At 45.6% G+C, this 26,660-nt stretch overlaps 1 protein-coding gene across 4 annotated transcripts in view; it reads left to right on the top strand.

Annotated features, from left to right (window-relative positions):
* SLC35B2 (solute carrier family 35 member B2) overlaps nucleotides 1–26,660 on the top strand; it is a 36,364-nt gene that overhangs the window by 4,316 nt on the left and 5,388 nt on the right. For 2 of the 4 annotated variants that reach the window (XM_068232649.1, XM_068232650.1), the window contains exon 2: nucleotides 24,543–24,736. In XM_068232649.1, coding sequence (XP_068088750.1) covers nucleotides 24,543–24,736 — 194 coding nt within the window. Of the gene's footprint in view, nucleotides 1–12,695; nucleotides 12,947–14,628; nucleotides 14,692–24,542; nucleotides 24,737–26,660 lie in introns of those variants that run through there. The other 2 variants (XM_068232648.1, XM_068232651.1) reach the window with 2 other exon arrangements.

Consider the following 26,660-nt stretch of genomic DNA (forward strand, 5'->3'; position numbering starts at 1 on the left):
TCACACCAAATAAAAAAAAAAAAATCATATACTGGTTCTATGTATGAACAGATACTGGTGCTGTACTGTATGTGGTACCCAGTATATAGGCGATTGACTGGTTGGATTGGTCAACTCTCCCTAAGTGGATTAGTCAGCTCTCCTTATATACCTGTTTATCAGAGCAGTATGGAAGAATAGATCGCGCCGTGCCCATAAAACATGCCTATTTACCTCCTTCTCTGCCTCTAAGATCTCGATCATATGCATCTGCGGCGCTTCACTACAGTCCTCAGCAGCGAGATCTGAGAGGCGGTAACAGGATAAGGTGTATCACCCTGCATCAATGACACCCGCTTTATAATGGCCCATACTCATGAGCTACAAATGCTAGTCGCTAGCACTCGGGAGGGTGCGCGCGACAGATCGGCGACAGCTCGTCGCCGGGTCCCATCCGCATACACACTGCGGAAGAAGGATTAGTGGTGCGATGGAAGCTGTCGCCGACGTTCATCCCCCCCCCCCCCCCACCGGAAACTCCGTGCACTGCCTATCGGTTGCTGTCGCTAGTCCGCATACACACGCGGACTAGCGACAGTTGTGGCAAATTTGCGGTGGCAACTGTCGCCAGGCGATTGACCACGCCAATCGTCTGGCGACAGCAGCGACAGGCAACGGTTTGGGGCTTAAGACAACCCCTTACTTTTCAGAAGATTTTCAAGGGTTAAAAAGTAGTCTTATACGCCAGAATATACAGTATATATTTAATCGTAATACATGATAATTGGTTCTAAGCAATGTACAAGCATTTACTACTGGTTTTAATTCACTAAAACACTAATTTGGTGTTGTTTAAATAAGATCATTTTCTAAAACTCTAAATTAGTTATTCTTGGTTAAGTAGAATAAGCCCAAGTATCCCCTGGGGTACGCATACCACACGCTGAGAACCTAGGCTCTGGGAAATAGTACTCCCTTTAAGAACTTTATGGACGTTGTAGTACGGATCAGGCAGAAGAGTTGTCCTGGTTTTGGGAAGCAGTTGGTGTTTGGCTTTGGAGATGGATCTCCTTTGGGATAGACTCGCTGGTCTGTAGGCACTGTGTATGGAGGTTAGGAGACTGTGCATTGGTCAGTTGGCAGACGGTTTGATGGACATGGATGTTTTATCATGTAGTGATGGACAACCTGAGCGTCGATTTATTTTGCAGAATATTTATTTTGTTTTTGACAATTTTCTTTTCTCAGGAGCTCGTTACACAATTGGAGGTGAACACTATCAAAAAGTGATGCATTTGTTTACATTATTGAAATCTTATCTCAGAGGTTGATCCCGAGGTTCGTGTGTTGAACTTAGAGATGTCTTGGAATCATTGCAGTACATCATGAGATAAGAAAAAAAATATTTATATAGAAGCCTTAACTGGTATTTGAAAGTACTTAAAGGGCACCTGTGACTCAGTGCTCGAAAACTGAAAATGTATAAGGTGACCATACTTGGAGCTTCTTTATTGTCTCTATAATCTCTGCGACCCCTCAGCTTCACAGGCCTCCTCTCTTTCTGGAGCTGTGCGCCCTCCCCACCCCATTCAGGGCTTTGAGTTGACCCAGTTGAACTGCGATGCATGCTCAGTTATCTCTGCTCATCCTCTCCTATCGCACTTCCAAATGGCTTGGCGCAGCAGTCATGGCTGGAAGCATTTAGGGCATTGGCTGTACGGAAGCATTTGTAGCCACGCAAGCCCATGACACGCCTGGCTGAGGCTCCTACACATAGTCAGGGAGGGGGCTTAACTCGCTCAAAAAAAGTTGCGATCAAGGCTTTGGAGTCGGTTAAAAAATCCTCCGACTCCTTAGTTATTGAAACCTCCGACTCCAGGTATCCAAAATTGCTTCGACTCTCCGACTCCACAGCCCTGGTTGTGGTCACATACAGAACTGTTAATTACCCCTATCAAATATATCAGTATCGAGTGGCACATAAGATGTTATTACCCACAACGGGGACACTTTGTTCCACCTTTCATAAATGGGTACAAGCTATGATAATGTTGATCATTGGTGTAGGACATCATTGGAAGCCAACTTAAGAAATACAACACAATTGGTCATCAGGTGTGGTACATGGGGTGGTGCATTGTCATTGCTGATGTTCTGCGTAGTCCAAGAGAGTGGACTAAATGGGAAGAACAAGATGCCCACCACAAGCCTGTATACCCTGCCAGTCATCAAATACTCTGCCAGGTATGGAAAACTGTCCAAAAATCAAGAGCTATCTAATGGGATGTACCATCAGATAGCAGAGGAGGTACCATAGCAAGTCAAGAGCTGTGTGATGGGTTGTACCATCAGATAGCAGAGGAGGTACCATAGCAAGTCAAGAGCTGTGTGATGGGTTGTACCATCAGATAGCAGAGGAGGTACCGTAGCAAGACAAGAGCCTGCATTATTATCATGATGTAGTACTTATATAGCACTGAAATCTTTCTCAGCACTGTACAAAGTATATAGCCTTGTCACTTAAAGAGGAACTCCAGTGAAAATAATGTAATAAAAAAGTGCTTCATTTTTACAATAATTATGTATAAATGATTTATTCAGTGTTTGCCCTTTGTAAAATATATTAAATCCCTGATTTATATTCTGACATTTATTACATAGTGACATTTTTACTGCTGGCAGGTGATGTAGCTGCTGCTTGCTGTTTTGGCAGTTGGAAACCGCTGTAAACAGCTATTTCCCACAATGTAACAGGGTTCACAGACAGGAAACTGCCAGAAGTACATCGGTACTCAGAATTTCTTTGTGGGAGGGGTTTCACCACAATATCAGTCATACAGCGCCCCCTGATGGTCTGTTTGTGAAAAGGAATAGATTTCTCATGTAAAAGGGGGTATCAGCTACTGATTGGGATAAAGTTCAATTCTTGGTCGGAGTTTCTCTTTAACTGTCCCTCGCAGGACCTCACACTCTAACCTCTACCATCGTCAATGGGAAGTCCTACCAGAGCCTGGAAAGTTCTGGGCTCACTAGCACACTGAGGCATTGATCATGGCAGCACAAAAACTGGCACTAAGCACCAGATCTGCATAGAAGCAGGAATCTCCCGCAGAGAACTGTGCAAAGAGGCCTCAGAGGCAGTCCAACAGTTAGTGTCGAGGTAAGTTGCAGGCAGGAAAGGCTGACTCAGTGACGTAGCAATAGGGGGTGCAGAGGTTGGGACCACACCAGGGGCCCTTGGGCCAGAGGGACCCACCCACCAGGGTTCTGGAGTCGGAGCAATTTTGGGTACCTGGAGTCGGTGGTTTTATAAACTGAGGAGTCGGATGATTTTTGTACCATGCTAAGCGGCTCCGTGCTACTGCGCTGGTGTGGACTGTTTTGTCCCTTCACAGCGTGACTGCACACTTTCACATGCTGCCACGGCCACGCAAACCTATTCGTCAAGCCCTTGTTGAACAGGTCCAGGGGGTCCCAGCCCTGGAATGGCTAACTCGAGGGGGTTGGGGAGCCCCAGGGTTATCCAGAGTCTACCCTCTACTGAGGCAAGTATCTACCTTTTACTGTATTTTTGCCTTCAGGTGCACTTTAAAGTGGACCTGAAATTAGAACGCTGCTCTCAAAAATAAGCAACAGCATAATAACCTTTAAAGAAAAAAAACTTTTTTTCTAGCTCAGGGGTCTGCAACCTTTAAGACATAAAGAGCCACTTGGACCCGTTTCCGAAAAGATAAAAAAACTGGGAGCCGCAAAACCATTATAAAACAAATCTAACACTGCATATATTGTTTCTTACCTTAATGCTATATACAGGATCAGATATGACCCCAATATGCACAAATCGTTAGCAGATATGACCCCAATATGCACAAATTGTTAGCAGATATGACCCCAATATGCACAAATCGTTAGCAGATATGACCCCAATATGCACAATCCTTCAGCAGATATGAAAAGAAAAACCCATTTACTCACCTAGTCAGAAGACCTCCTGTCACGATCTCCTCCTGTCCCGACCTCCTTGTGGCGCGCAACTCCCACGATCCTCTTCCTTCCCGACGTCACGTCCTGCCTGCATTACACTGCAGGGCTACGGGAAAATGGCCGCCCTAAGCCCCGCACTGCACCGGTCCGGCGGCCTCTCTGATAGGCTGCCGGCCAGCGGCAGCACACGTCACACGCGCGCCGCAGCCACTGACACACACTACCTGAGCCGCGGCCTAGGAGCCACGGCAAAGGTGAAAAAGAGCCGCATGCGGCTCTGGAGCCACAGGTTGCCTACCCCTGTTCTAGCTGATACAAATCCTGCAATGAATCTGCAGTGTGTCCACTTCCTGCTTTCATGGAAGCAGACATAATGTTAACATCCAGTGTTCACAAATTAGTTGCTGTGCCGTGGCAGAGGAGATTCCTGAGCTGACACAGCTTAGAGATCACAGTACAGTTGTGATTAGAATTAGACTGGATAAACTCTCTAAATACATACAGGGTGTATTTCTCTCTGTTTTCCTTTTGTCCTGTGCAGGTGTTCAGGTCCACTTTAAAGCAGGCCACACATTTATAGCACAAGATGCCAAAATGGATTGTAATTTTTATCCATTTTTGCCCAAAATCGGTAGAAATGATTGGATGGGAAATATCAAGCATGTAAACATAGCATGTTCATCTGGGGGAAGGGAAGTTCCACCCTACAGACACGAGGAATGAAGTTGAAGTGAGGTCATCTCCGCCCGTGTGTCGCAATGAAGCATAGAGTGTCAGCTCTTGTGGTTATAAGTATTTAGTCATCCCTGTAGCAGATACAAGTCCGCGTTGTTAGCTGGTGACACGTCTGCGCTGTATGCCCCCCCTCCCTTCCCCACCATCCTCTGAATCCCCCCCTTATTCCCCCACCTCTCCCTGGCTGAGGACAGAGCATCCATTGTCACCTGACCGGACACCATTCCTGAGGTGTAACTCCATCCCCCTGCGAGCCCAGCCAAGCACGCCAACCGTCTGTGCTGAGAGGGGACACCGAGAGCACAAGAAGTCATACTTGTGCAGCCCCCATATACAAATACTGAGAATTACACTCAACATACAGGACGAGAGAAGTGATACTGTGCAGCCTCCATATATACAGCATAAGAGCAGATGCTGAGAATTCCACCCGGCATACAGGATAAGAGAAGTCCTACTGTGCAGCCTCCATATATACAGCATAAGAGCAGATGCTGAGAATTACACCTGGCATACAGGATAAGAGAAGCCATACTGTGCAGCCTCTATACATACATAATAAGAGCAGATATTGAGAATTACACCCAACATACAGGACAAGAGAAGTCATACTGTGCAGCCTCCATATATACAGCATAAGAGCAGATGCTGAGAATTACACCCAGCATACAGGACTAGAGAAGCCATACTGTGCAGCCTCCATACATACAGAATAAGAGCAGATACTGAGAATTACACGCGGCATACAGGACAAGAGAAGTCATACTGTGCAGCCTCCATACATACAGAATAAGAGCAGATACTGAGAATTACACTTGGCATACAGGACAAGAGAAGCCAACCTGTGTAGCCTCCATACATACAGAATAAGAGCAGATACTGAGAATTACACCCAGCATACAGGACAAGAGAAGCCATACTGTGCAGCCTCCATACATACAGAATAAGAGCAGATACTGAGAATTACACCCAGCATACAGGACAAGAGAAGCCATACTGTGCAGCCTCCATACATACAGAATAAGAGCAGATACTGAGAATTACACCCAGCATACAGGACAAGAGAAGCCATACTGTGCAGCCTCCATACATACAGAATAAGAGCAGATACTGAGAATTACACCCAGCATACAGGATAAGAGAAGTCCTACTGTGCGGCCTCCATACATACAGAATAAGAGCAGATACTGAGAATTACACCCAGCATACAGGACAAGAGAAGTCATACTGTGCAGCCTCCATACATACAGAATAAGAGCAGATACTGAGAATTACACCCGGCATACAGGACTAGAGAAGCCATACTGTACAGCCTCCATATATACAGAATAAGAGCAGATACTGAGAGTTACACCGAGCATGCAGGACTAGAGAAGCCATGCTGTGCAGCCTCCATATATACAGAATAGGAGCAGATACTGGGAATTACACCCAGCATATAGGACAAGAGAAGTCATACTGTGCAGCCTCCATACATACAGAATAAGAGCAGATACTGAGAATTACACCCAGCATACAGGACTAGAGAAGCCATACTGTGCAGCCTCCATACATACAGAATAAGAGCAGATACTGAGAATTACACCCAGCATACAGGACTAGAGAAGCCATGCTGTGCAGCCTCCATATATACAGAATAGGAGCAGATACTGGGAATTACACCCAGCATATAGGACAAGAGAAGTCATACTGTGCAGCCTCCATACATACAGAATAAGAGCAGATGCTGAGAATTACACCCGGCCTACAGGACTAGAGAAGCCATACTGTACAGCCTCCATATATACAGAATAAGAGCAGATACTGAGAATTACACCCGGCATACAGGACAAGAGAAGTCATACTGTGCAGCCATCATACATATAGAATAAGAGCAGATACTGAGAATTACACCCAGCATACAGGACAAGAGAAGCCATACTGTGCAGCCTCCATACATACAGAATAAGAGCAGATATTGGGAATTACACCCAGCATACAGGATAAGAGAAGTCCTACTGTGCAGCCTCCATACATACAGAATAAGAGCAGATACTGAGAATTACACCCGGCATACAGGACAAGAGAAGTCATACTGTGCAGCCTCCATACATACAGAATAAGAGCAGATACTGAGAATTACACTTGGCATACAGGACAAGAGAAGCCATACTGTGTAGCCTCCATACATACAAAATAAGAGCAGATACTGAGAATTACACCCAGCCTACAGGACAAGAGAAGTCATACTGTGCAGCCTCCATACATACAGAATAAGAGCAGATGCTGAGAATTACACCCAGCCTACAGGACAAGAGAAGTCATACTGTGCAGCCTCCATGCATACAGAATAAGAGCAGATACTGAGAATTACACCCAGCCTACAGGACAAGAGAAGTCATACTCTGCAGCCTCCATACATACAGAATAAGAGCAGATACTGGGAATTACACCAAGCATACAGGACTAGAGAAGCCATGCTGTGCAGCCTCCATATATACAGAATAAGAGCAGATACTGAGAATTACACTTGGCATACAGGACACTATAGATAATGGGAATTACACCCAGCATATAGAGAGAAGCAGGTACTCTGCATGGCCCGCTGTAAAAACAGTGCAGGAGATTTGGGCGCAGCCGGCGCCACCATAGACCGTAATAGGAATTACAGCTACAGCGTCGCTCAGTGAGTAATTTCGTCGCCGTCAAAAGATGGAGCTCAAATTACTATTAAAAACACTGTAATTCGGCTGCCAGCAATAACTGGAAGCAGAATTGCATCATTCCCCACCATCCATTGTGATTCAGGCTATAATAATTTGGAGCTGAAGTCTCAGCCAAGAAGTTTATTAGCAGTAAAAATTTTATTAAAGTTCATTATATGTGACATTGGTGGCACAGTGCCCGCAGTCTGTGAGTTTACACAACACTCAGTTCAGGTTTTCCCTCTCCAGGCGCTGCAGTCAGCACCACATCTGAACAGTCATTGGCGATGGTTTAGGCCAGTGATCTGCAAACTTGGCTCTCCAGCTGTTAAGGAACTACAAGTCCCACAATGCATTGTGGCAGTCTGACAGCCACAGTCAGGATTCATAAAAGCAAATGCATTGTGGGACTTGTAGTTCCTTAAAGGGACTCTGAGCTCTAAATAAAAATGAAATCGGTACTCACCTGGGGCTGTCTGCAGCCCACCGTAGGTCGGGAGGTCCCACGGCGTCCATCTGGCTCTTCTCCCAGGGCCTGGCCAGAAATGGCTCCCCGGCGGCTCCCGGCAACACTGGGCCCGAGTGTCGGGCTCCTTCTTCCTGAAACGTCACGTCTGTCGTCACCACGATGGCCGGTGTGACAGTACTGCGCATGCGTGGTTTAATCGCGCATGCGCAGTACTGTCACACCGGCTGCCGTGATGACACGAGGCGGCCGCCGTGGTGACGACAGACGTGACGTTTCAGGAAGAAGGAGCCCGACACTCGGGCCCAGTGCCGCTGGGGAACCATTTCTGGCCAGGCCCTGGGAAAAGAGCCAGATGGACGCCGTGGGACCTCCCGATCTACGGTGGGCTGCAGAAAGCCCCAGGTGAGTACCGATTTCGTTTTTATTTAGAGCTTGGAGTCCCTTTAACAGCTGGAGAGCCAAGTTTGCAGATCACTGGTTTAGGCTACGTCTCCTAGCCTTAAGGTGCATACACACATCGGACTATAGTCTTTGGAAAATGAAAGATCACAGACCAATCTTACCACCCTTCCTGTAGTATGAGAGCCATACTTTACACAGTCTATTCTATGGAGCTGAACTCCCCATCAGAAAAAAATCTTTGCAAGATGCTGCACACACAGATGCTGTACAGACACAAAAGATCAGTATCTGCAAAAGATCTGTTCCTGCCAAAAATCCGTTCCAGCAAATTGCAATGATAGTCTATGAGATCTGCAGATCATCATACACACATGATTTAACTGACATTCATCTGCAGATCAGACAATCATCTGCAGATCTGAAAATCCATCCTGGTGGATCTGATCTGCAGATGAATGTCTGTTAAACAAGGTGTGTATGAGGATCTGCAGATATCATAGACTATCATTGCAATTTGCAGGAACGGATCTTTTGCAGATACTGATCTTTTGTGTTTGTACAGCATCTGTGTGTGCAGCATCTTGCAAAGATTTTTTTCTGATGTGGAGTTCAGCTCCATAGAAAAGACTGTGTAGGTATGGCTCTCATACTACATGAAGGATGGTAAGATTGGTCTGTGATCTTTCATTTTTCAAAGACTATAGTCTGATGTGTGTATGAGCCTTTAGTGAAGAGTGCCGATTCCCATCATTGATCCCTTATCACTAAATACTAGCTATGATCAACCAGATGCAAATATTTCAGAGTTCATGCAGAAATATGTACTTTTTTTATGCAAATATAGTCACCTTGATAAATGGACCAATTATTTATTTCTTTTTAAACAATGCCAGTTACCTGGCTATCCTGCTGATCATCTGCCTCTCATACTTTTAGCCATAGACCCTGAACAAGCATGCAGCAGATCACGTGTCTGACAAGATTAGCTGCATGCTTGTTTCTGGTGTTATTCAGACACTACATCAGCCTAATAGATCAGCAGGGCTGCCAGTCAACTCGTATTGTTTAACAGGAGATACATATAGCTGTCTCCATATCCTTCTCACTTCAGTTGTCTTTTGAGTCCCACCAAGGATTAAATTGTTTCCATTTTTCAAGATGCTCAGATTTGCATGCAAATTTACATAATCCTGCATGAACTCGGAAATATTTGCATCTCATTGATCATTCCTACTAAGCACAGCCCCTTTATTGGGGATTTCTGTCTAATAATCAGTATATTTGTGAATCCATAACTAAGGCAGTATATAATATAGCCCTCCCACAGGTTAGAACAGTTACAAATCTTGCAATAAATCTAATAAAAATAGTATCAGCTGCTACAAAGAAATGTTTTTCTTTAACGTTATTAAGCTGTTGCTTTTCTTTTAGAGGAGAGAGGAAGTTCTGAGTTCAGGTCCGCTTTAATGATTGAAAATATTTTAATAAAGCGTTCATGAAAAAAAAAAACTGTCGTAAAAATCTATGTGAAAATTAATTTTATTTTCAATACTGTTTTCCAATAGGAGAAATGGTGATGCAAGTGGCATGATTCGCTATAATACCTTAGTTCGTGATTTCTGTATATATATATATATATATATATATATATATATATATATATATATATATATATATATATATATATATATATATATATATATATATATATATATATATATATATATATATATATATATATATATATATATATATATATATATATATATATATATATATATATGCCACTGGATTGTGGTGTTTTATTTAGGCCCACATGTGTGTAGTTCAGTGGTTCCCCCAGTGGTACTCATCTGCCCATTTCTGCAGTAGTCTCACTGGAGCAGTGTCTGTAATGGTATTTACTGCGCCCAGTCCAACACTGGCACCCATGTAACCTCTTATGCTTACTCTGCCTCTTTGAGCAACTCTTGCCCTGCCTCTTGTGCCCAGTCTGACTCTGCCCACCCTGTACTCAGTCCAGCTCTCACCCTGTTCCCAGTCCAGCATTGCCTTCATGCGGCCAATTCAGCAGTGCCCCCAGGGATACTCGTGCTTATTTTAACAGTGGCCTCATTTCAAAGCCCCCTTTGTGCCCATTTTGGCAGTGTCCACCATGGTATCCCAGTGCTCAGGCCAGCATTGCTTGATGTGTGCTCTGTGCCCATTCCAGCAGTGTCTGCATTGTAATCCGTTGTACCCATTCCAACTTTTGCCTCTATGCCCAGTCCAGCATTGTGCCCACTCCAGCAGTTCCCCGTCCCATGTTCCTCCCTTGTCCCTTCTAGCCGTGTCCTCCATGTGCCCCATTTGTCCAGTGCACCCATGTCCCCCATGGTAGTCCCATTGTCCAGTTTAGCATTGTCCCCTGATATCCATCTAACAGTGACATTACCTTTATAATGTTGCACCGTGTTGGCCTCTCACTGTACCTCCTCTGGTCACAGAAACCCAAGTGAAGGTCACGGTGTGTTCTAGGGAAATGTGCTCAGTGCCAAGATGGCAGCTGGCCAGATCTAACAGGAAATTGTGGTCTTGTAAATAATGTGGAACTTCGCAGCTTACTCCGCTGCTGACTGCGGACGAGAGCGCAAACATGCAACTCTCATACGGAGATCAGGCCAGCCGGCCAATCGGGTAACACATTGTGGGCTTGGAGGAGAGTTCCTTGTTATCAGTTTTGTCGAGACATTAAACATCACGTCTGAAAAAAGCATTGTCTGTATTACTTCACAGACACCAGTGAGATTCTCAGAGCTGAATGTGATTGGTGGTGGGATAGGGCAGGTGGGTCAGTGGGGCAGTCTTGTTGTGAATGTGATTGTTGTTCACTGGAGCTTCCAGAGAGGAGCCCCCCCCCCCCATAGGTCAGTGTACACTGGAGGTTCTAGAGAGAAGGCTACCCATAGGTCAGTGTACACTGGAGGTTCTAGAGAGGAGGCTTACCCATAGGTCAGTGTACACTGGAGGTTCTAGAGAGGAGCCCCCCCCCCCATAGGTCAGTGTACACTGGAGGTTCTAGAGAGGAGGCTACCCATAGGGCAGTGTACATTGGAGGTTCTAGAGAGGAGGCCACCCATAGGTCAGTGTACACTGGAGGTTCTAGAGAGGAGCCCCCCCCATAGGTCAGTGTACACTGGAGGTTCTAGAGAGGAGGCTACCCATAGGGCAGTGTACATTGGAGGTTCTAGAGAGGAGGCCACCCATAGGTCAGTGTACATTGGAGGTTCTAGAGAGGAGGCCACCCATAGGTCAGTGTACACTGGAGGTTCTAGAGAGGAGCCCCCCCCATAGGTCAGTGTACACTGGAGGTTCTAGAGAGTAGGCCACCATAGGTCAGTGTACATTGGAGGTTCTAGAGAGGAGGCCACCCATAGGTCAGTGTACATTGGAGGTTCTAGAGAGGAGGCCACCCATAGGTCAGTGTACACTGGAGGTTCTAGAGAGGAGGCTACCCATAGGTCAGTGTACACTGGAGCTTCCAGAGAGGAGCCCCCCCCCCCCATACGTCAGTGTACGCTGGAGGTTCTAGAGAGGAGGCTACCCATAGGGCAGTGTTCACTGGAGCTTCCAGAGAGGAACCCCCCATAGGTTAGTGTACACTGGAGGTTCTAGAGAGTAGGCCACCATAGGTCAGTGTACATTGGAGGTTCTAGAGAGGAGGCCACCCATAGGTCAGTGTACACTGGAGGTTCTAGAGAGGAGGCTACCCATAGGTCAGTGTACATTGGAGGTTCTAGAGAGGATCCCCCCCCCCCATAGGTCAGTGTACACTGGAGGTTCTAGAGAGGAGGCCACCCATAGGTCTGTGTACACTGGAGGTTCTAGAGAGGAGGCCACCCATAGGTCTGTGTACACTGGAGGTTCTAGAGAGGAGGCCACCCATAGGTCAGTGTACACTGGAGGTTCTAGAGAGGAGGCCACCCAATAGGTCAGTGTACATTGGAGATTCTAGAGAGGAGGCCACCCATAGGTCAGTGTACACTGGAGGTTCTAGAGAGGAGACTACCCATAGGTCCGTGTACACTGGAGGTTCTAGAGAGGAGACTACCCATAGGTCCGTGTACACTGGAGGTTCTAGAGAGGAGACTACCCATAGGTCCGTGTACACTGGAGCTTGCACAGAAGAGGCTTCCTATAGGCCGGTGTACAATGCTCTGGGCCTTTGCCAGGCTAATGGCTTGCCGAGGCAATGAGGGGGATCGGGGTCTGCTGTACACATGCTAGACACTTGGCACAGGTGAGTCAGAACCATCTCCAGTACAAGTGCTGCACATGACAGCTATCACACAACCACTAATTCTTTCCTCAGTCTGATATGACTCCGGTGAGGGCTCTATGCTCCTCCCACCTGTTAGAGTGTAATAAAGTCAGCGCATGTTGTTTAGATTGGTGGTAGGAGGAGGATATGGATGGTGTCAATACACCTGCTGGCTCCAGTCTGCTGTGTGTGACTTTGTGACCTTACTGGGTGATGGTTAATGGGTGATATATCTGCCACATGCTTTATGGCTGCGGGGAGTGCTAGGAGAACAAGGCAGACGTCACTAGAGACACACCTGGAATGTACCTCCTCTGTCCTGCCGAGTAAAGCAGCTACACATCTGCCTGACAGCTCACTCCGAGGCTGCGGGCTGCTACTTACTACATGTATGTATCCTTACTACATGTATGTGTGTCATATACGTGTAACTGACTACATGTCTGTATATGTATGTGGGGGACTGTCTATAGCATACGTGTGGCTGCGTATACCATATACCAGCAACTGGCTACATGAATGTATGTGTGTGCGTGTCATGTACCTGTAACTGACTACATGCATGTGTTATGTGTGTGATTGCCTGTATCCTTTGTGTGCATGTCATATGTCTGTATCATGTCCTAAGTGTGTGTGTGTGTGTGTGTGTGTGTGTGTGTGTGTGTGTGTGTGTGTGTGTGTGTGTGTGTGTGTGTGTGTGTGTGTGTGTTAAATAGATAGACAGACAGACAATATCACAGAAGTGGTGTGTATATATATATATTTTCATAGGGCTACAGGGAAGTTAATACACTGTGTTTCAATACTTTTTATTGTTTGTTTGGTTTTCCTGAGGTACAAGCAAAAAAGGAGATTCAGTGTTCTCCCCAGAATATTTTTACAGCCGGGTGGCATGAAAAAGTAGCTGGGTGGGGTGAGATGAGAGAATGCAGGGCCGGTGCTTCTCTGCACAACTCTGATTACAGAATAGGACGTGGTGAGCTGATGACAGCCGGGTGCTCACCAAACTACCCGGGTGGAGCACCCGGCTAAATGAGCCGGGGGAGAACACTGCGATTGCAGGCTTTAAAGCGCATCTGAACTCAGAACTTCCTCTCAGTTCTAAAAGATAAGCAACAGCATAATAACATTTTTAAACATTTCTTTGTTACAGCTGATACAAATTCTGCAATACATCTGCTGTTTGTCTACTTCCAGCTTTCATGGAAGCAGACGTATTGTTAACATCCATTAGAAATGAGCTCTCTGCCATGGCAGTCAGGTGACACAGCTAAGGGATCAAATTACAACTTGTGCTTAGTCAGAGATGAGGGGGAATTAGACAGGCTTTCTAAATACATGCAGGGTGCTTTTCTCTATGTTTACCTTCTGTCCTGTGCAAGAGTTCAGGTCCACTTTAAATTACATACACACTAGATAGAGCCGTGTTAAATCATGCCATGCACTAATGAGGACCAACCAGTCTGAAACAGTCAGTATGCATGGATTATTGTGGCTCTGTAATATTAACAAGCTGACACATCATTTGCATTCCAACAGTTCTGGAGGTGTGTTATCTATCAGGGACAACAAAGGGATGATTTGCATATTCAGCAGTGATGCATTGTGGGAGACCTCATATAATCACTCCAAGCTGAGTAATCGCAAATCCTGTATCTCCACGATTCCTTCAGCAAAGAGAGGAGGAAGCTGCTTGACAATGGGCCAACTTCATCCGAGTTATGTACCATTGCAACACAATTTTTAAGTAATTATTCAATGCGAAGCAAAATGGGATATCTGACTTCTCTAACTGCAGCCTTCTGGAGAGCGCTGAATCTGAAACGCCCTCTCCCATGAGCTGCGTTGCCAGTTAGCAAATTGTCGAGAAGCGGTTGTTGAAGTAATAGTGTAACTGAGAGACACCCGAATCTGATGCGACTGATGGGAGTTTAGAGATACTGCAATATCAATAGGGAGGAAAATAGGGACTAATGTTTCACTGTATAATAAATGTCTGATCTGTAGATATTTGTACTGATCCTGTTTACATCTAGCAAATGAATGCCAGAGATCCTTAACAATTAACATAACAGGTTATTTATCCTGCAGTGGAGAAACATCTTCAAAGTTTTCAAAGACTTATGCTGGGAATACACGTTGAGTTTGCTTTTTTTGTTTTTTTTGGGGGCAAATGTACTTTCCCATCAATTTTCCAATCATTTTTCTGATCGATTTCCATTCACTTCTATGTCAAAATCGATCAGAAAAACGATTGAAGGTTTTGGAATTTTTTCAAGAAAAGTGACTGTTATTGAGTACTCTGAGGGTGCAGTGTTTTGCCCTCCAAATTAGGGTAGGATCTGATTAAAGGACAGCTGAAGTGAGAAGAATATAAAGGCTGACATATTTATTTATTTTTAAAAATACCAGTTCTTGGCAGCCCTGCTGATCTATTTGGCTGCAGTAGTGTCTGAATCACACCACAAACAAGCATGCAGATAATCTTGTCATATCTGACAATAATGTCAGAAACCTCTGATTTAAATATCCAGGGTCCAGGGTTCATGGCTAACAGTATTAGAGGCAGAGGAACAGCAGGACAGCCAGGTAATTGGTATTGCTTAAAAGGGAATAAGGGCCAAGGATAAGCTCTGGATGAAATCCGCAGGGCTGTGGAGTCGGAGTCAAGGAGTCTGAGCAATTCTGGGTACCTGGAGTTGGAGTCGTGGTTTTTATAAAGTGAGGAGTCGGATGATTTTTAAACCAAATCCATAGCTTTTGTAAAAAATAATTAGACTAAGGAGTCGGAGTCGAGGAGTCGGAGCAATTTTGGGTACCTGCAGTCGGAGTCTGTGGTTTCATAAACTGAGGAGTCGGAAGATTTATGTACGGCCTCCACAGCCCTGGGAATCCAATTGAGTTTCATTCAGATTTCATCCAGACAATTAGTGCAGCTGACCTGGTGAGTGATGGGGGGGCCTTAAACGTACCCAGAAGCCGTCTTCTTTAACCCGTCTCATATCGCGTCCCAAGCCGCGTCGCGTCACTACTATGCTTCCTCCTCCTACCCGGGAGGAAGAAGCAGTGGTAGTCACGTGACCGTGAATTGGAATGCGGCGTGAGACACGGCGTAGGACGGGTTAAACAAGACGGCTTCTGGGTAAGTGTAAATCCCCCACCCGCTCAGCTGTACTAATTATCTGGGTGAGATCCAAATGAAACTCACTTGGATTTCATTCGGAGCTCATGCCTGCTCAGGGCCCGTCCTCTATTTCCAGCATACACATGGGCACATGTGACGTCACACTCGCCCTTACGTTACTCAATCAACCACGTGGGGCGCCTGTATGGATGGAGGACAGCCGTGAGCCAGCAGCGGACACGGACAGGTAATGTATACTGCACTGGGCACCGGAGGGGAAGCACATTGTACATTAGGGGGACAGCATCAGGGTGGCGAGGTGGCGGATGCAGTGTCACAAGGATGATTACAGATGGATTTCAGCACGAAATTGATCAGGAATTGGCCTGCAGTGTATGGGCAGCCGACAGATCTCTCTCTATTCAGTCTGGGTTATAGAGAGACGTGTCTCTTGGTCGAATCTGCCCACCATTGCTAGATGTACGGCCACCTTTACTCCAGTGTGAAGCAGGAGATATTTCTGCAGTGGGACGTATCTTTAGTGTTGGATGGGTTATCGACAACACTTTGTACTCGCATAAGAAAATTATATGACAGTTGATCCTTTTTTTTTCCCGGACTGGACGGGAAATGTGTCCAATGCAAGCCTATGAGAACAGACACTGGGCTTGATTCACAAAGCGGTGCTAAATGTTAGCACGCCTGTGAAAACCGCCTTAGCACGTCTAAACAAGCTTTACGCGCGCAAAACTTTACGCGCTTAAAACTACGCACGCACTGCACAGAGCGCAGGGTGCTCCGTGCGAAGTGCTTATTAAAGCCTATGGGACTTAGTGCGCGCATAGGACTTTGCGCGCGTAAAACTTTACGCGCGATGTGATTGAGAAAACTGGTGCTAACCTACTTAGCACCCTGGTTAGTGCGCCTAAAGACTTTAGACGTGCTAAGTAGGTTAGCACCACATAGTGAATCAAGCCCACTGTCCACTCTCACTAGGCTAGTCGCCGCATCCGCGTCGCCCGTTTTGGCCGCATCTGGTCGCCGTCGTGACGTCATACTCACACGTCCTGCTATCCACGACCGCCGATCGGTCCATTCTAAAGAGCCCAGAGGCCGACAGAAGCATGTGGATTCTCCATTGGGCTGCAATAGACCAATGGGAATCCTCAGCAACAGAGAGAATTTTTATTGGTTCATGTTGAACCAGTGAAAATTCTCCCTGTTGCTAGGCAGAATTGGCCTCCAGGATGTGGAAGTGACAGAGCGGTGAGGGACAGGTGAGCAGTCGACGTGTACGTACCGACATGCGGAACGTGCGTAGCCATCCAGATCAGATCCGTGTCAAACGGATCAGTTTTTCAGTAATACGGATCTGTTTAACACGGATCCGATCTGGAACCGGACAAGTGTGGACCGGCCCTATTTCCTGAGTGGATATGCTGTGCTGCATCGCAGCGTCCGGCAATGTTTACACTACTTGCCACCATTGTGCTTCTGGGCTGCCGCCGTTGTCGCTGCCACCATTCGTGACCTCTGTGCAGCTGACACCACTGCTGGAGTCCTGGCAGAAGCATGAGCCGCTCCTGTGGAGAGAGGATTCCCATTGGATTCCCATGCGAATGTAACTGAAGACAGGTGAGTAAAGTGGCAAAAGGCATGTAGTGGCCAGCCAAGTGCGGATGGACACTGTCTCTTCTCATAGGCTTCTACTAATTCCGTTGCCATCCGTGGTTTCAGCAGTTCAGAATTATCGGGCACCGCACAACGTTCAGTTCCACTTATCGGAACTCAATGAACAGATGTGTGTTGTTATTAATATAGACAAGCTTCAGTTCTGACTTTTTTAATGCAAATTTACAATTACTTATATCTCCCAGTCTTTTATGGGCAGAGCTTTTTCTCCTTTTGTATCTTGGTAGACACAGCTCCATCTTATGTACAACTTACTGACTCCCCTTACCTCTCGTGTCTTCCCATTATCCCCAAACACTGTAATCTGGCATGGGCATAGCTCTCTCCCTATTGTATCCTGCTTGACACGCAGCTCCATCTCTCCTTACCTCTTGTATCCTCCCATTATCCCCTTACACTGTAATCTGGTATGGGCACAGCTCTCACACCTATTGTATCTCCATTTTATGTACAGCTCACTGACTCCCCTTAACTTTTGTGTCTCCCCAAACACTGTAATCTGGTAATGGCAGAGCTCTCTCTCCTATTGTATCTTGGTAGACACAGCTCAATCTCTCCTTATCTCTGGTGTTCTCCCATTATCCCCTTACATCGTGGTCTGGTATGGGCAGAGCTCTCTCTCCTATTGTTTATTGGTAGACACACAGCTCCATCTCTCCTTATCTATTGTGTTCTCCATGTTATGTGTATATATATATATATATATATATATATATATATATATATATATATATATATATATATATATATATATATATATATATATATATATATATATATATATATATATATATATATATATATATATATATATTATATATTATATTTTACTGACTCTTGTGTCCTCCCTTTATCCCCTTAAACTGTAGTCTGGCATGGGCACAGCTCTCTCTCCTATTGTATCTTGGTAAAGCTGTATTTGCTCAATCTCCCATAGATGTTCCATACAGCTGTGTTTTGTCACTTGGTTTGCCTTGTAACTTGTTGACCTAATTTGGTTAATTTTATGTATATAGGTTACCCTATGAGGCTGGCATTTGAAGTGTGGTTATAATCTGCGTAGTGCAGGCTTTGATGTTACACAGTGCTGGTTATACTCACATTGGATGGCAATTAGATTTTTGGTGGGACTGCCATACACTCCCTATTCTTCATGGTTGTGCAATGAGTGATGTCAAGAAACAGGCTAGTGCAGTTACACCACACAGTGAGATATGATCTGGAGATTGACTTAATGGAAAGCAACCAGCTGGATATAAATGAACTTTTTCAGGCATTGTAATTGAATGAAGTGTTTGGATAAGAGGTACTCCCCATTGTTAGTGTAGCTCAGTGATTGCTCACCTGACACGACTGGTGATTTATGGACTGGTTAATGGTTAGAACAAGAATTAGAAGTTTTAATTGAATGGAGAAAGGATTGGAAGAATGACTGCGGATTTTCACACTAAGTTTATTAATTACCGGCGTACACATCATGTGATGGCTTTTGTTCTGGCCACTCTTCAGTGTACAGCTTACCAAGGACAGGTATTTCAGTCTCTGGTGTGAAACTCTGCAACTCCTGTAGTGTTAAAGTGAACCAGAGACAAAGCACCCTCATGTATTTTACCATATACATCAGTGGGAACATTAGAGAAAACACCTACCCTGCTCTCTGTTTCATCCTTCACTGCTCAGCCTGCTTGTTATCAGCCCTCATAAAATTCCCGACTAAGCATTCAGTCTGGCTTTGCTCAGGAATCATTATAGCTGAGTCCGTCTTCGCTGATGTCTTTTCAAGCCCAAGCCTGCCCCCTTGTGGCTCTGCTATAATGATTCCTGAGCAAAGCCAGACTGAATGCTCAGTTGGGGATTTTATCAGGGCTGCTTAGAAGCAGGCTGAGCAGTGAAGGATGAAACAGAGAGCAGGGTAGGCGTTTTCTCTAATGTTCCCACTGATATGTATGGTAAAATACATGAGGGAGCTTCGTCTCTGGTTCACTTTAACCTCTTGCCGACCGCGTCACGCCGTTGGGCGTAGCCCCGACGGCAGCCCCAGGACCTCCTAACGCCGATTGGCGTAAAGTCCTGGAGCCAGCTAATACAGGTGATCGGCCGCAGGATGTGCGCGCATCTCCTGCTTGGGGGGCGGAGCTCCGCCCCGCCTTCAGTCTACGAGCAGCTGTTGCCACTCGGGAGACTGTTAGACGGCGTGATCGCCGTCTATTTAGGTGTACAGCGCTGCGATCGGCAGCAGCGCTGTACTGGGGACAGCCGTGTGATACGGCTGTCCCCCTGGGACACTGTAGAGCGATCGGCTCTCATAGGCAGAACCCTATGACAGCCGATCGCCACAATTGGCTGGCTGTGGGGAAGGAGGGAGGGAGGGAATCTATTAAAGCAACATACTTCTTTTTTTTTTTTTTTTATAAAACCAGGAACAAAAATATTTGTAAAAAAAAAACAAAAAACAATCTGGGGGCGATCAGACCCCACCAACAGAGAGCACTGTTGGTGGGGGGAAAGGGGGGGGGGGGGAATCACTTGTGTGCTGTGTTGTGCGGACCTGCAGCTTAGCCTTAAAGCTGCAGTGGCACATTTTACTTAAAATGGCCTGGTCACTGGGGGGGTTTAGCACTGCAGTCCTCAAGAGGTTAAGGTGGCCATACATTGGGTGACGTGGCAGCCGATCGACCATCCGATTTGATCATTATAATCAAATCAGATGAAAATCTGTGCAGGATGTGCATGCCCAATCGACAATGTGACCAATTTCAGGCCGAAATTGGTCGCATTAATCGATTGGACATGCTGCAAGATGTAGGGTCGACTTGATCGATCAGGTGCGCTGTGGTAACGGCGAGCGATATCTGTTCGAGCAACGAAACCCTCAACACTGTCCCCCGAATGTGGAATGTGCTTCCCAGTACACTTATACATTACCTGTCCATGGTTGCCGGAGTAACATGGGCGCATGTGATGTCACGTGAGGCGTCTGTATGGGCCAAGGACAGAGCCAGCGGCGGCCACGGACAGGTAATGTGTAGTGTACTGGGAAGCACATGAAGGGGACAGCATCAGGATTTCGAAATTAAATTGATCGGGAATCGACCTGCAGTGTATGAGCAGCCGTCCGATCTCTCTCTAATCAAATTTGATTAGAGAGAGATTTGTCTCTTGGCCGAATCTTCCCATCATCGCCTGATGTATGGCTACCTTTTAACTTTGTTTTCTGTGCTGCCTCTCTGATTAATGCTCTCCTGGCCCGGTCTGTGCGTTCTGGTGGGCGGCACTCTCTTGGCAGGTTTGTTATGGTACCCTGCTCTTTCCATTTGAAGATGATGGATTTGATGGTGCTCTGGAAGATATTCAAAGCTTTGGATATTTTTTATAATTCAACCCTGACCTGTGCTTCTCAACAACTTTGTCCATGAGAGAGAGGCTTCAACACCACTAAGCGCATCACACCATGAAGATGAAGACCAATGGGTCTTCATGGTGTGATGCGCTTAGTGGTGTTGAAGCCTCTGGGGCCTTTCTGAAAAGGTATGTTTATACTGACAGATCATGTGACACTTACCGTATTTTTCAGACTAGAACACGCACTTTTTCTTCCCCAAAAGTGGGGAAAAAATTCACTGCGTCTTATATTCCAAATACAGGGAGTCCCCAACTTACGAAGTCCACAAAAACGAACCGCCGACCCACCGCAATGTATTGTCCTGTGTTTGCCACGTGTCCTCCACTCCCCACTGTGCAATGTAATTACAAGCAGCGCGTCTCTCACCTGATCCAAGGGAGCCTGCAGTGATAGCTGCATCTCCTCTCCCTCTCTCTTCCCCTAGTGCTGGCTTCTGCTGTGCGGGTCGTTACACGTGACCAGCGCTAGGGGAAGAGGGACCTCCGACCTCAACTCCGACTCCTAATCCACAGCCCTTGCATGACTATGGAGTGGGTAAAAAAATCATCTGACTCCAACTCAGACTGCTCAGTTTATGAAACCTTCAACTCTGACTCTAGGTACCAGAGAATTATCTAGACTTTGGAATCGCCACCAGCGTGAAATTATGACTATTTAGTGCAGATTCATCACATAAAATAAGGCTAAAGGTGGCCACACACCATACAATTTTTTAAATATCTGTTCAATTTAAGAATTGCAATCAGTTTTTCAGACTGATTGTAACATTTCAAAAATATGACCAATGTACCACACACGTATGTTCAATTTTTCCCCAATTATCATAAAAATGATTGGAAACTCTGAAAAAATTGCTTGGGTGTGTATATTAATAAAATGACAATCTAACACACACCATACAATCTTTAGAAAGATTGAAGAAAAATATCTGGCATTCCGGATCGATTAAAATCGAAGAAAACGGGAAATCCGATCGGATTTTTCAGTGGAATGAAAAAAAAGCTTTCGAATTTTTTTCGGGAGATCTGATCGCTTTTATCGAATTGCCGTAAAATCGATCATTTTATTGTATCATGTGTGGCCACCTTTAGACACATTAAAATTGCGGGTTGGAATGCAACAAAATAGGTACGGGGGGGGGCTGTGTGTGTTTGTGTATAGGGGTGCCCATTAGGTAGATCGCGATCTACCAGTAGATCACAAGGACCTCATGGTGGATCCCGACCCCACTATATTATCCAATCTGTACATACAGTTGTGCTCTTAAAATTGCACATAGGTAGATCGTTTTGACATTGCTAATTTTTAAAGTAGCTCACAAGCCAAAAAAGTGTGTGCACCCGCACCCCTGGTATAGAACATGTCCTCCCATGTGATGGGGGTCGGGTACACTGACAGAGTGCAGGATGGGGTCAGGCCGGATGGTGACAGTTTGTTGTATCGGGAGATCACTGCACTCCTCACCAGCTTATCTCTGAGATTCCAACCGCCGCTCTTCCTCCCCATACCATTATCTGCCTCTCTCCCTGTGACATTATCTTCTGTTAATGGTTGTCACAGTGACACTGTGGCACTCGCACCCCCGTCCTGTGCACAGTCATTGTGTCAGGAAAATACACTTATTCTGGGTCAGATGCTGAAGCTCATCAGGGAACAGAGACATGAGGATTCAGTAACGGAATCTCCCAAAAGCCGCGCAATGTTCCGACAACTGAAGGAATCTGCGAATTTCACCACCACGAGCATTATGGGAGTAACGCCTCAGTTCCGGTCAGTGAGTGATATACAGATTATTCCTTTATGTGAAAGGTCGGCCGTACATGCAGAGCCGCTGATATATAGCACGTCTATAGTCTATTTATCACATAGCGCCATATTCATGCAGGCCGCTGCTTCTGGCTGTTTGGTCTCATTAGTGAAAGGTGTGGACTAATAGGACTTTGTGGTAGTACCCAGTTACCTCACACAGAACCACAACCACTAGCATTTATGTGTAGAGCTAAAAGGAGCCACTGCTGAAAAGTTATGCTAAATCCAAGTTTGCCTTTGTGAAACAGAAGGTATCTGAAAATATCTAGCTTCATGTGAGCAAAAAGTAACTCCAATAATACTGCATGAGGTGAGGACAGTGAATGGCCTGGGCACATCGTTCCTTCATGCTCTGGGAAGCCAGGCATTATAGATGCAGAGATGCCAGTTTATTGGACACCGATAGCTGTCCTGCACTGATGCATTGCTTCTTGCTAATGTGAAGATGGAATCTGCAAATGTCCTTGTGTTGTGATATTGCAGAGTGCATCTCTGAAGGACATATGGAGTTGGATCGGTTTATATGAAGGAGTGGTTGGTAATACTGTAGGCATCTCGCTGCGTCACCTCTGCACAGACACCCCTGAGAATCGATGTGGTCACATGACTGTGGGAGCGGTAGAGCTATGCATAATCACCTGTATTTCAGTGCTGGATTGTGTGGAGAGGGGATAGACCCTAACTCTTCTTTATTGCTGTCTGGGTCCCTATACAGGTATGTGAGGACCGCCGCTTCTTGTTGAGGAGGCAGACTGCAAGGTTACTAGTGTCTGTGTGACCAAGGGGGACGTCTCCGCTCACTTTCTGTCCCTGGAACAGTCAGGGCTGTAATATAAGCTGTGTTCTGTGGACAGGTAATTACATAATGCAGCCATAAACAACGTATGGGAGATCCAACAAGGGCCTCATTCACACCCCAGAAGCCCCTCTCCAGCCTGTGTAAAACTGTTATGATCTGGTTTCTTGGTGTGAGCTGTAATAAGACATGATGATATGATATCATACAAGCAGCCATCCTGTGCAGACAGACGCTGCTCTGCGGGGGTGGGGCTCTCGACTGCAACAGGCACTCCCATAGAAACAGTTTGCATACACTGATTTGTTTAATCCCATTCTTGTATTTTCTTACAGGTGGTAGATATTCTCCAGAGACGTTCTGAGCACCAGATTTAGGCCTGGAACTCACTAGAGCGGTTTTTTTTTTGAGCATTTAGGGAGCGCTTTCAATCGCTAGCGGTTTCCCCAAACGCTCTGCCAATGTAAATGGATTTGACAGATTCCACTAGAGCGACTGCGATTAAGGAAACCGCGATCACAGGACATGCAGCATTTTGGGAACGTTTCCATTCTAATGAATTGCATAGGAGCAGGGAAATCGTTCCCAAAATCGCTTGCAAAATGCTATCACAAGTCGCTCGAGATTGAGGTGCGTTTTGCACTTTCTATTGGGTTCCAGGCGAAATACTTCAGTCTACCTATCAAATTGCTTGGAGTTGCAGCAGATTCCAGTCGATCAGGCTTGCTGGCACTTGTAATAGCTGGATTCTGGTTAGCAGGCATGCTGGGAGTTGTAGCATCTTGATTTGGTTCAGCAGGCATGCTGGGAGTTGTAGTATCTGGATTTGGTTCAGCAGGCATGCTGGGGGTTGTAGTACCTGTATTTGGGTCAGCAGGCATGCTGGGAGTTGTAGTACCTGTATTTGGTTCAGCAGGAATGCTGGGAGTTGTAGTACCTGTATTTGGGTCAGCAGGTATGCTGGGAGTTGTAGTATCTGTATTTGGTTCAGCAGGAATGCTGGGAGATGTAGTCTCTGGATTTGGTTCAGCAGGTATGCTGGGAGTTGTGGTATCTGGATTTTGTTCAGGCTTGCAGGGAGTTGTAGTATTTGGACTCTTGAGAGATGTAGTACTGATGTATGGATGATGCGTAGATGGTGATGATGTCTCTTTTATCTCCGCAGGTCTCTGCTGCTTCTCCTTGTCATCCTCTGGGGTGTGTCCGCAGAAGACCCGCCCCCAGGGAACGCTGTGCAGGACCCATGGGGGGATTTCTGGTTGGTGCGCTTCTTTATGAACGTTGCTGGATATGGGACAATCCTGGTTCCGGGGTATCTGCTCATACGGTACTTCAAACGCAAGAACTACCTGGAAACGGGTGAGTGCCGACTTTTGCCCCAGACTCTGTATAAAGGAATTTAAGATTTGTAAATGTGCATGCATAGGTGAAATCTAAAGCTTTCCATAAAAGCAAACCAAAATTCTGCGCTGGGAGTACTCCTATATTTGGGAGTGTCGCTGTCTGCCACAGACTCGTGTTTCGCTTTACGGCACGTAATATATGCCAATGCCATACAGCAGCCCACAGATCAGCATATGATATATGCAGTGTTAACCCTTCGCACGCACAACTTGCACTTTCAGCAAAGCATAACACACAGCCATACACACTGCAAAATAAAATGGGAGGGTCTTACTTCTCCAATGAAGCCAACCCACCAAAAATCAGAAAGGACCCCTCCATAGGACTGGCGCACTCATAGCAGCATACAAGCAGACAATGGTCATTGGTCAGTACTCACAAAGACAAGTCACAGCGTTACTCACATCTGTACGTAACAGTTCCAATACCTGCTAATGCAGCTGCAACTCAATGTACAAGCAAGACATCCAATGCATCGATTCCACAAAGATTCAGGCGCATCACGTTGCTTGCAGGTCAAAACACAATTTTATTCCAATGCTTTTACAATGCTTCGCCAACACAGACTGTGCACACATTCAGAAACAGCAATTACGGGGGTTGTTACCATACAAGAGCTGCCTCTTTAAAGTGGGCCTGACCTCTTTCACAATTCAACAAGGAAAACAGAGAAATGCACCCTGTGGGTTTTTAGAGACAAGAGCCTGTCTGATTCCCACTCATCTGTAAGTAATTACAGGTGTAATTTGATCTCTCAGCTGCATCAGCACAAAAATTCATCAGCTGCCGGCAGACACAGCTAATTTGTAAACACAGGATGTTAACCCTTTGTCTACTTCCATGGCAGCAGGAAGTGCACAATGCATATTTATTGCAGGATTTCTTTCAACTGTAACTAACAAATTATTTTCTTTAAAGGTTATGCTGTTGCTTATCTTTTAGAGCAGCTTAAAGCGGACCTGACCTCAGAAGTTCCTCTGATCTAAAAGATAATTAGTGTTTACAAATTAGCTGCTCTGACCAGGCAGCCAGCTGACACAGCTGCGTGACCAAATTCCACTTGTGATTAGTCACAGATAAGGGGTAATTAGACAAGCTAAACTCTCTAAATACATACAGGGTGCATTTCTCTGTTTTCCTGTGCAAGGGTTCAGGTTCACATGAATCTGAGGATGCTGCTGCATTTTTGGAGTACTAAAGACCCTCCATTTTAACTGGCTTTGTGTTATGTGTTGCTGTGAGTGCAAGGGTTAATACGGATTTGCATTGATTTGGTCACATCCCTCTGCACCGCCCTGTATTTATGGTCTGAGTAGGCTGAGCACAGTGTATAATATAAGCACAGTGTAACCATTGAGCCCCTCCTCACACATCAGCTAAGCTAACACAGATGTATTAGCTTGCATAGAAACTCCCTCTAGTGGTCAATATATAGTACATCAGCTCTTATTACAATCCTTTCTCAACATTAGTAGTAGCAGTAGGGTATTGTACCGTGTTAGCCATCAGTAAAATCATATAAGCTGTCTGTACCACCAGTTTGCAAACTAACAGGATATAAGCCAGACGAAGGCTGCAAGGCCGAAAGCTTGCTTATTTTATTCATTTTTAGTTAGCCAATAAATGGTATCATCCTGGTTTAAAACTTCTTTCTCAACATTATGCATAGTACATGCATAATGTACTATGGACTTACTTCCTTGACATACTGTGCTCACGTACATCCAGTACGGAAGTAAGTCCACCTGTAAATATTTTATTATATCTTTTAATGGGACAACACTGCAAATATGAAACTTGAATACAATGTAAAGTAGTTAGTGTACAGCTTGTATGACTGTAAATTTGCTGTCTCCTCATAATTCAACACACAACCATT

Source organism: Hyperolius riggenbachi, chromosome 4 (genome assembly GCF_040937935.1).
Source record: "Hyperolius riggenbachi isolate aHypRig1 chromosome 4, aHypRig1.pri, whole genome shotgun sequence".
Classification (NCBI taxonomy): domain Eukaryota; kingdom Metazoa; phylum Chordata; class Amphibia; order Anura; family Hyperoliidae; genus Hyperolius; species Hyperolius riggenbachi.